This window comes from Sinocyclocheilus anshuiensis, unplaced genomic scaffold (genome assembly GCF_001515605.1).
Source record: "Sinocyclocheilus anshuiensis isolate Anshui unplaced genomic scaffold, SAMN03320099.WGS_v1.1 scaffold880, whole genome shotgun sequence".
Classification (NCBI taxonomy): Eukaryota; Metazoa; Chordata; class Actinopteri; order Cypriniformes; family Cyprinidae; genus Sinocyclocheilus; species Sinocyclocheilus anshuiensis.
In genome coordinates, this window is record NW_015548254.1 from 473,781 (window position 1) to 484,212 (window position 10,432).

A 10,432-nucleotide genomic window follows, 5' to 3' on the forward strand; every position below is an offset into this window, starting at 1 on the left:
AACACTCTTGAGCTGCTGTGGGGGATTCTGTAGAGACGAGCTGAGCAACACTCCCCATTAAAGACCAGGGCATTTAAGGAGGTCGTCCTCCAGGAGTTAAACAGCACAGATGTGACTTTGTCATGATGTGTGAGATGTGTGAATTTGTCATGAACTTGTACACTCAGTGCCAAGAAGGGTCAGAGCAGTATACTTTAAGTTCTGGAGGACATACTAAGTACTAGAATATTATACAATTTCTGAATTAAATCTAGAGTGTACTCATATTTCTGCAATCCTTCATTTAAACAAAATTGGCTAATTTACTTATCTTACAGAAAATATTGGCATATATTTTGTTGTTTTTATTAAGTATATGTTTACTATGTTTCAATTTTGCCATCTTTCCATGAATTATATTAGTGATCATTAAGAAAATACATCTTTTATATTTATTCAGAGGGGGTGTACTCATTTATGCTGTGCACTGTAATAGCCTGTAAGTGTTAACTAGCATTATAGAATCACTTTCTGAAAAGCCTCTGCTAAGTTAAATGTCCTTAATCTCATAGGTCATATAAACCATACGTGGAAACTCCCACAACATTTCTATAACCAAAAGTTCATCCACCTTGAAAAGTAGTACCGACTCATAAGGATAATATAAACTTTACAGTTAACATACTATTATTATTTTTTTTTACTAAATAATTCTACCTTTAACAAAAATATGAGCTTGAAGATGTTTTAAACTGCCTGAGTTTACTTCATGGCGTGTAATATTTTAACTGACATTTAACTGATGAATAAAGTAAATATTAGCTCACATTAAAGGGTTAGTTCACCCAAAAATGAAAATTTGTCCATAAATTACTCACCCTCAAGTCGTCCTAGTATATGACTTTCTTCTTTCAGACAAATCCAGTCGGAGTTATATTAAAAATTGTCTTTGATCTTTCAAGCTGTTTAATGCCACTCAGTGGGTGTTGCATGCATCAGTCCAAAAGAAGTGAAATAAAAAGCGCCCATCCATTAAAAAAAGTGTCTCCGGGGGGTGAACAAAGGCCTTCTGTAGCAAATCGATGCGTTTTGTAAGAAAAATATCCATATTCAAAACGTAATAATCACTTTAATGTAGCTTGCGCCAACAGTTGTACACGAAAGCAGCTCCGGGCTGATGAGGTATGAGGTCAAGCTTGAAAGATCAAAGACCATTTTTAATATAACTCCGACTGGATTCGTCTGAAAGAAGGCATATACACCTAGGATGACTTTAGGGTGAGTAATTTATGGGCTAATTTTCATTTTTGGGTGAACTAACCCTTTAAGCTAACCGTACTATTTGATTCCGAGTTAACTCCGCCTCAGCCCTGTTTCAGGTACTCAAAGTTATGTCGTCTGTTCTTTTCTCCCAACAGTAACTTACAAAAAAAAAAAATTAAAGGTCAAGGTATCTAATGTGTGTTTTCACTGTCAGCAGTAAAGATGAGGATTACCTCATTGTGAGAGCAGCTTGTAAATCTTGTAAGAAAGACCTGTCACCTCTAAAAATATTACAATACATGACCAATGTAAGCCAGTATGTTGACAGCCGAACACCACACCCATGTGGTTGAGGATTATATTTCAAACCCAGAGGTAATAGGTATTTAGTCTTGTAAGTTACTGTTGGGAGAAAAGAAGAGACGACATAACTTTGAGTACCTGAAACAGGGCTGACGTAGATCTACTACATACAAGCAGAAATGTATGTATGTGTAAGGAGAATGTAAGTGTGTGAAAGTGCCAAAATGAATTATGGCTTGTATGGCCCCTCATACTAGATCCTCTAATATTCAGTATAAGAGCTGCTCTTGCTCGTGTAATATTACTGAATTAAACTCTGCATATGCGCGCCGCGCTGCTCATGTTTATTCGACTTACAGATCGTTGGGCTTTTTCTGCAAAGTCGTAATAAGTCTGGCGAAGTCAATTGTTTGTATCAGAGCTCCTCTGCTTCATGATAGTTCAGAATGGCGTGTTATACAATATGAAAAAAAAAATGACCCCGTTCAAAAGTTTGCATACACTTGATTCTTAATACTGTTGTCACGAATTCGGTCCATGGACTTCCATTTATTCACCACCAGAGGTCACCCTTTCCATTGATAGTTGTTCATGAGTGCCTTGTTCATCCTGAACAGTTAAACTGCCTGCTGTTCTTCAGAAAAATTCTTCAGGTCCCAGAAATTCTTTGGTTTTCCAGCATCTTTTGCGTATTTGAACCCTTTCCAACAATGACTGCATGATTTTGAGATCCATCTTTTCACATTGAGGACAACCGATGGACTCATACACAACTATTACAGAAGGTTCAAGCGATCACTGATGCTCCAGAAGGAAAAAACGATGCATTGTCTTCTGGGAAACATGCAAGTATCTTCTGTAGCTTCTGAAGGGCAGCACTAAATGAAAGAAGAAGAAAAAAAGATATTTAGGCAAAATAAGAAAAATGTACACATCTTCATTCTTTTCAAAAGTTTTCACCTCCAGGCTCTTAATGCATCGTGTTTCCTTCTGGAGCATCAGTGAGCGTTTGAACTTTTTGTAATAGTCGCTTATGAGTCCCTCAGTTGTCGAAAAGATGGATCTCAAAATCATACAATCATTGTTGGAAAGGGTACAGATATGCAGAAGATGCTGGATATTTAGTATACTAAAATATATTTAATACAGTTAATAATCATTATTGAGATAAAAGTACATATATTTGAAAAAAACTGAAATGGTTATGAAATCAAATGTTTTAATTGCTCCAATCCAAAGTCAATCAGTTTTCCTGTAGATGTGTCTGGCCTGTAGAGGGAAGAATTGACACAAAACACAACTATTTACCCTGTATTACAGATCAAATAGCATTTTTAAATTAAATAATTCATATAAGCACTTCAGTTTTCACATTTCTGCTTTTAACCCCCCTGTAAGAACTGCCACTGTTGTAAGTACATGCATTACTGTAAGCACACATTTGTTTACCTGGTTGCGATGGCATGCAATTGCCTTTGCTTATGAAAGATTCAAATAAAATTTTGGTCGTTTTGCTAAGTTTTTGCTTAAATAGTGTTTTTTTCCCACAAAATATTTGTCATGATAAGCATGATAAGTTGTATTTAGTGTATAAAACTATGCGATAAAAGTCACAGTCATTGAGACCAAGAGCACGTTTTATAGGCCTACACACACAACACAATATATAGAGCTACTTTTGTTCTAGACAGAAATAAAAATCATACGCTAAGGACATGTCACAGGATTTATTTACTTTTGCTTATGATTACATTTATTTTAAAAATAGAAAGACATAAAACAGTTATGTTTACACCCAACATATTTTTGTCATCTCTCATAGTAGTGATTCATTAGCCCTTCTATGAGCTGTACAACAAAATAAGCCAACTAGCTAAACCACCATAACATGATTTCTATTACACTGCACAGGAACCTGGTTCTTTTTAACATATGAAGATGGTGATCAGTTTGATGGAGGTCTGAGTCTCTGGTAATTCCAGGGATGTCAATGTCTGTGCAGTGTATAAGAAACTATTCAGATCTCCACCCAGCTGTCCAAAATCCGCTGCTCCTTTTCCTCAAAGCATGGAGAAATTTAGCCACTAGAGGGAGACAAAATACAGTTGTAGTGTCAATGGCCTGGGAAGCAGACTGTTGCATCCTACCATACCTTTCTGATTTTTAACTTACAAACCTTTAGAGACAGACCTGTTGTGAGCTCGGAGGTTGTTAATCGATGGCATATGCCACCTGTTTGCATCATTTCAAACTAGTTGTTAAATGATCATGTTTAACAGTATAATTTGTGGTGAAAAAACTACATTACCCATGATGCTGTTCAAAAATTCCACCAATCAGAGTCACAATCAGCAAATCGCGCCAAATTAGTTTGCAAGAAAATGCCCTCTTACATGAAGCACCACAAATGACAACATTAAATACATAGTTTTCGATTTCACCATCGTCATTTGCAATGCTTCATGGGACTGTAGCTCGTTCCCTCATTAAAGCTGTTAAGTACACAGTCTTGGACCTTTGTCTTTTTGTCCAGTTTTTAAATACTTTTTTGCTTCAAATCAAAGTTGGTAATGCTGTGATTCACCTCGTAGCTGGTTGGCTTGGTTCATGGCTTATAACGCTTTAGTGTGGGAAAAATGAATGGAAAAAATACTTCCAGAACTAGTGCGGCTGAAAAAGTGGACAGGCACTAATGCACTCTATATAATATGTATACTGTCCTCAGTATGCACATTATCTGTATTGTACGGAAGCCCGTTTCCTCCATGGATTTACAGAAATAAAGGTAATTGGGACCCTTTACCTCACAATTCTGACTTTTTTTCTAAGAATTGAGAAATTCTCAGAAAAACCCCCCCCTGAGAATTCCAAGATATAAACAAAAAACTGCAAGCTATAAAATGAGAATTGCAAGATTTCAACTCTCGATAACAAAATTGTGAGATGTAAACTCAGAATTCAGAGGGAACAAAATCAGAAGTGCAAAAAGTAAATTTGGAATTGTGAGGAAAAAAGTCAGAATTGTGAGATAAAAAGTCACAATGATCTTTTTACATAAAGGTTTTTATTTTTATTTTTTAATGCAAATAGCACACCTTGTTGGCAGAGGCGATTTACACTAAACCTGCCCATCCATGTCTGGTGGGGAGAGACAACACTACAAAAGACGCCAGTCAATAGCAACAGTGGTGTAGGGTGTATGGTGGTAACTTTTGGCGCGACCGAACCAAGTTCAAATCCGCCTTTTCCTGAACTCGTTCTTCTCCATTTTCCCATCACGTGTAAGAACAGAGAGGCGTTTATTCTCAATAAAAATGAAGGAAATATTCGAAAAGTGGAAACAAAGTGCCTCACAGGTATTTAATAACAAAGTGTTTATTGGGTATGTTTAGGGGTAGGTGTAGGGAGGCATATTTTAATAAATATGATCATTTGCACTCAATATGCTATTATTGCATACTGTTTTTTAACGTACTACAATACTGAGGTGCAAATATCTGCCATTTTTTGCACTAAGTAGCATCTAACTACAATTTACACTTATTGCAAAGAAAATACTGCTATTTTTACATAGTGTAAATAGAATCTATCATTATTTGCCATTAGTGTAAATAGCATCTATCGTAAAGAAAATATGCTATTTGCACCTTGTGTAAAATAGCATCTATTTGCCTATTTTTATAGGCAGAGGCTATTTACACTAACTCCGCCCACCAATGTGTGGTAGGACAACATTGCAAAAGACACTCATAAAATAACAGCTCCACTAGCGTAGGTAAATCGCGTAACAACTGCCTTTTGACGCAATCGACCCGAGTTCAAATCCGCCTTTTGCCGAACTCGTTCTTCTCCCTTTTCACATCACACTTCACATCGGAAAGGCATTTATTTTCAATAAAAATGAAGGAAATAATCGAACCGTTTAAAATAACACACCCTCACGGGTGTTTATCGTTTAAGATTAGGGTTAGGCGTAGGGAGGCCTTTATTGTCCCAAATCGGCATCCATTTAATAATTGAAATAAAAATTATAATTTACACTCATTACGTTATTATTACATATTGTTTTATAATGTACTACAATAGCGAGGTGCAGATATCTGGCACTATTTGCACTAAGTAGAATAAATAGCATCTAATTACTAGTATTGCAAAGAAAATACTCCAGTTTTTACATAGTATAAATAGCATATCGCTAAAAATACTGATATTTTCACTTAGTGTTAATAGAATCCATTGCTATTTGCACTTAGTGTAAATAGCATTTAATTGCTATCTAAATAGCATCTATTGCTATCCGCTGCCCTTTTTTTAGTGGTGGAAATGTGCTTTCATAGTATTGTGCACTGAGCAGCCGTATGAAATACTGTATCCCACAATGCAATCCACTCAACTTGACCTTTCATTTCTAGTATGGTGAACCACATTTAAGTACAATCATGAAATAATTATTTTTTTACTTACAATTTGGTGAAAGATTTTTTTTTTTTTTACCCAAAATAGGATTTAAAAAAATGGAAATTCGCCAAGATGTTAACTGAATGGAAAAAAACCCCCCGTCATAAACATGCCATTACTAGACTCTAGATTGTTCTAGAACCCTCAGTGCATGACGAACAGTGACACAAACCTCAAAAAAATTCAGCTCTATTGTGCCAGTCTTGTCCTTGTCCAGCATTTTAAATGTTTCTGCAAATGAGAAATGTGGGTATGTAAATGCAGAATATCACATATCAGTCTTTATTCAAATGCGGTTGTTTATCGGACACTCACTGAACATGCTTTCAAGGCGCACAATACAGCCCACAAAGTTGTCAAAGTCGATGGTGAGATTGGTGTCGCTGTAGCGCGCGACCATGATCTGGTGTAGAGTGTTGTTCAGAGAAAAGCCTGTACAAACAACATGAGGGTGATTAAATGATAACAGATTTGTGATTTTTGTGTGAACTGTTCCTTTAAGACACAAGATCTGACCTGCTTTCACTATGGCTTCTCTCATCTCCATAGAGCTCATTGTGCCAGACTTGTCCTTGTCATTTTTACAGAAGACGTCCTGACAAAACACAAACACAGGCGGACTGCAATGTTACAACATTTTTTAACAATCTGCCGCCTTCGAAGATGGACGGTACAAATAATGAAAATGACACCAGGATGAAAAAAAAGCATGAAAACATACCAGGTACACCTCAATTTTAGTCCAGAGAATCTTAAATTCAACCATGCCCAGCTTTCCACTGCCATCTTTCTGAGACACCAATAAAGGAAAGAATAGACTAGAATAGTGCCGAAATCAATCATCTAAACCAGTGGTTCCCAATCCTGGTCCTGGAGAACCCCCAACACTGCACATTTTAAATGTCTCCCTGTTCAAACACACCTGATTTAACTCATCAGCTCATTAGTGAAGACTCCAAGACCTCAAATGTGAGTGTCAGATAAGAGAGACACCAAAAACATGCAGTGTTGGGGGTTCTCCAGGACCAGGATTGGGAACCACTGATCTAAACTAATTATTTTTATAAAACTGATGCATTTTAAAAACACCTTGTGCAGTTATTCAAAAGGATACATCCAGTAAGTTCACCATGTTGCGGCAAGTGTCCAAACTAAATCCGTCAGTTTGAATGTCTTTGCCTTAAAAATAAAAATAAATGGTAAATAATTAAAATATTAAATTAATAAGAAACATGTAATCTACATGTAAATAAAACTTTTTATTTATTTTTATTGTTATATATATATTTTATTGATTAATTGATATTTATAAAACATTAAATTATTTACTATGTATTTTACATATTCAAGCAAAAATATGTTTATTTATAATTGTTGTTAAATATTGTTTTATTTGTTGATTTATTTATTAATATTATTTAATGATTTACTTTATATTTAACAGCGCTAAAATGTTTTTATTTATTATTAATATTGTTATGTTTTGTTTTATTGATTGATAATCAATCATATTTTACAAATATATAATATAATATAAAAAGAAATGAAAAAATGTATCAAAGAGCTTACGTTTAGTTATCACTTTGTTCAGGATATTTAGCAGCTCAAATGCTGAGATTTCAGCATCCTTGTGGAGAGAAAAAAAGATTGGATATGGTTTATAAATATTAAAATGAACAAAAATAGTATACTTGAATAATTATCCTGTAATACTCACTGCCCCAGCAAGCTGTCCAAACAGAGTCTTGAACCGGCTATCAATATCACCCTCATTCACATTAATCTATGAAATAATAAAATTGAAATAATGCATGTTTATGTCATAATACAGCATTATATTCATATTGGACACATGGAGAAATTTACCTCAGGAACGTTGCACTCAACAGGGTCATCAAGCTCTCTAAAAACCAGACATATTTTTAATCAGAAAAAATAAACTTTCATTAGAACTGATCTAATTATTGTGGGCCAGTATTTATCCAGGAACTCACTGGAACTCTGCCTGTTTCTCAGAGAAGACGCGAACACAAAAGTCACCATCCTTGTTGGGCTCGAAGGTGGACGGTACGATGAGATACTCGCCAGGGGGCAGACAGAAATGAGAGCAAACCTCGCGCAGGTTGATGAAGGTCTCGGAACGGGCCGCTGAAGCATGCCGCTGGAAGAAGTTACAGTCCAGGTGGACGTTCCTCTGCCCGGCAAACTACAACAGAATATTTCAACAAGAAATTAGATTAATAATGTTCATTTCTGAGTAAATTATCCCTTTAAGAGCTGTGATGAACTGATGAAAACATTAGAGGATTTTGAGGTTGCGTAGCAAAAAACAGGTGATTGTGTGCTTCAGTATCTGCAGTCCATACCTCGTCAGGAACCTGTGGACGATAATAAGAGAGTTATATTGATTTAATTGATTTACGTTTGTGAAATAATCAATTCTTATCACTTCTGATAGCTCTTGGCCAGAACAAGCAGGAAAGTGGATCAGATTTTCTGGCGATAGTCTAGTCTACTTCCAGACATGGTGTTAGGCTGCTCACCTCGTAGATGGCGAAGCCAATGGTGTGCATGTCCTCTCCGACTTTTCTCATTTTGCGGCGGTTCTTCTGGATCAGACCCACAACGAAGCTGCATCCCACTTCATTATCTGTCGGGTCGTCGTCCTGCTCCTCCAGCTTGATCAGAAACTGAGGGTTCATCCAGAACGAGTCTGCCAGGAACATAACAAAGGTCAAACACTTATGTTTTGCTGTAATAAATAGTACTTTAACATATTAAACAAAGTTTGTTTTGTTTAGTATTTTGTTTGTTGTTGTTTTTTGCAGTTTTTGTGCAGTATTCTTTTGTCTTTTTTGTATTATTTTTCTTTGCTTTTTGTTGTTTTTGTTTAGCATTCTTTTTTGTTTTTTGTTGTTGTTTGTATAGTATTGTTTTGTTTTTTGCTGTTTGTTTTGCTTTTTATTGTTTTTAGTAGTCTTTTGTTGCTGTTGCTTTTTAGTCTTTTTTTGAAGTTGTTTTTAGTGTACTTTTGTTTTTGCTGTTGTTTTTGTTCAATATTATTTTATTTTGTTTTTTGCAGTTGTTTTTGTGCAGTATTTTTGTTTTGTTTTGCTTTTTATTGTTTTTTGGTATTCTTTTTTTGATGTTGCTTTTGTTTAGTATTTTTTTGCAGTTGTTTTTTAGTGTACTTTTGTTTTTGTTAAGTATTATTTTGTTTTGTTTTTTTGCTGTTTTTGTTTAGTATTATTTTGTTTAGTTTTTTGCTGTTGTTTTTGTTTAGTATTGTCATGTTCAGTTTAAGTTTTGTTTCCTTGGACTCTTACTTTGTATGTTTTTGTTTCGTTTGTCCCTTTGGATTTCATGCACTGGTTTATTTACATGTTTGCAGATTACTTTCACCTATTTCTAGTTCAATTCATTGTTATTGTCTGTGTACTTAATCTAAACAATTTCCTCAGTTCATTGTCTAGTACTGTCTTTGTCATTTTTATTTTCTCTCTGTGTGTTTTTGTATTAGAGCATTATTGTTAATTTTCTAAACAAAGTTAAAGCTGCATTTGGATCTGCATCTCCTCTTCCTTGCCTTGCCTGCACTGTGACAAGTATTCTTTGTTTTGTTCTGTACTCTTGCTCAAATATTTAATAAAATATAATATAATGTAATATAATAAAGTATAATGTAATTATCAGGTAGTTGATTCAGTTCATTACTTGGGTAATTCCTGCAGCCTCCAGCAGTTGATCCTTTCCTCCAGTTGGCATCAAACTTGGACAGCGCCCACTTATTAATGCTGTCGTCTGACAGAGCATCAGGGGTCAGATTACAGATCTCCACCCGCGAGTAATGATGCAGGAAATCAGAGAACGACATCCTGGGATGCAGAGAAACATCTTGTCAATGATCTTAAGAACACCTTAACTAAATTGTCAAAAAAAAAAAAGCAAATAAAACATTTGCAGATTACCAGAACTCTCCATCTTCTGCTTTGCAGCTCAGTTTCTCACGGTCGTTGTCACTGATCTGGCGCCATTCTGATGATCTATAGACCAATCACATGACATTCAGTGAATTTCCTGGTCATTATTTAGCTGACCTGTTATTTTTGGCATGAGTAAAAAGCTTCTTTTGCATATATACACTACATCTCAAAAGTTTGTGGTTGGTAAGATTTTTAATGCTTTTGAAAGAAGACTCACCAAGGCTGCATTTTTTAAACAAAATATAGTAAAAACAGTTATATTGTGAAATATTGTTAGAATTGTTTTTATTTTACTAAAAGAGCTAAAAGATTTATTTGACTATCATTACTTAAGCCTTCAGTGTCACATGATCCTTCAGGAATCATTCTAATATGCTGATCTGCTGCTCAAGAAACATTTCTTATTTTTAACAATATCGAAACTATGATACACTGTTTTTTTTTTT

At 35.2% G+C, this 10,432-nt stretch overlaps 1 protein-coding gene across 1 annotated transcript in view; it reads right to left on the reverse strand.

Annotated features, from left to right (window-relative positions):
• Window positions 1-3,144: 3,144 nt before the first annotated feature.
• The window catches only part of LOC107655374 (calpain-2 catalytic subunit-like), a 13,764-nt gene continuing 6,476 nt past the window's right edge, over window positions 3,145-10,432 (reverse strand). Inside the window, exons 8-21 of the mRNA XM_016442840.1 lie at window positions 9,972-10,046; window positions 9,718-9,878; window positions 8,547-8,716; window positions 8,370-8,381; window positions 7,998-8,209; window positions 7,870-7,906; window positions 7,721-7,786; window positions 7,573-7,630; window positions 7,118-7,182; window positions 6,725-6,793; window positions 6,520-6,598; window positions 6,319-6,435; window positions 6,176-6,234; window positions 3,145-3,629 (exon numbers count right to left, since the gene is read on the reverse strand). Coding sequence (XP_016298326.1) covers window positions 3,606-3,629; window positions 6,176-6,234; window positions 6,319-6,435; window positions 6,520-6,598; window positions 6,725-6,793; window positions 7,118-7,182; window positions 7,573-7,630; window positions 7,721-7,786; window positions 7,870-7,906; window positions 7,998-8,209; window positions 8,370-8,381; window positions 8,547-8,716; window positions 9,718-9,878; window positions 9,972-10,046 — 1,204 coding nt within the window. The 3' untranslated portion in view covers window positions 3,145-3,605. The remainder of the gene's footprint in view (window positions 3,630-6,175; window positions 6,235-6,318; window positions 6,436-6,519; window positions 6,599-6,724; window positions 6,794-7,117; window positions 7,183-7,572; window positions 7,631-7,720; window positions 7,787-7,869; window positions 7,907-7,997; window positions 8,210-8,369; window positions 8,382-8,546; window positions 8,717-9,717; window positions 9,879-9,971; window positions 10,047-10,432) is intronic.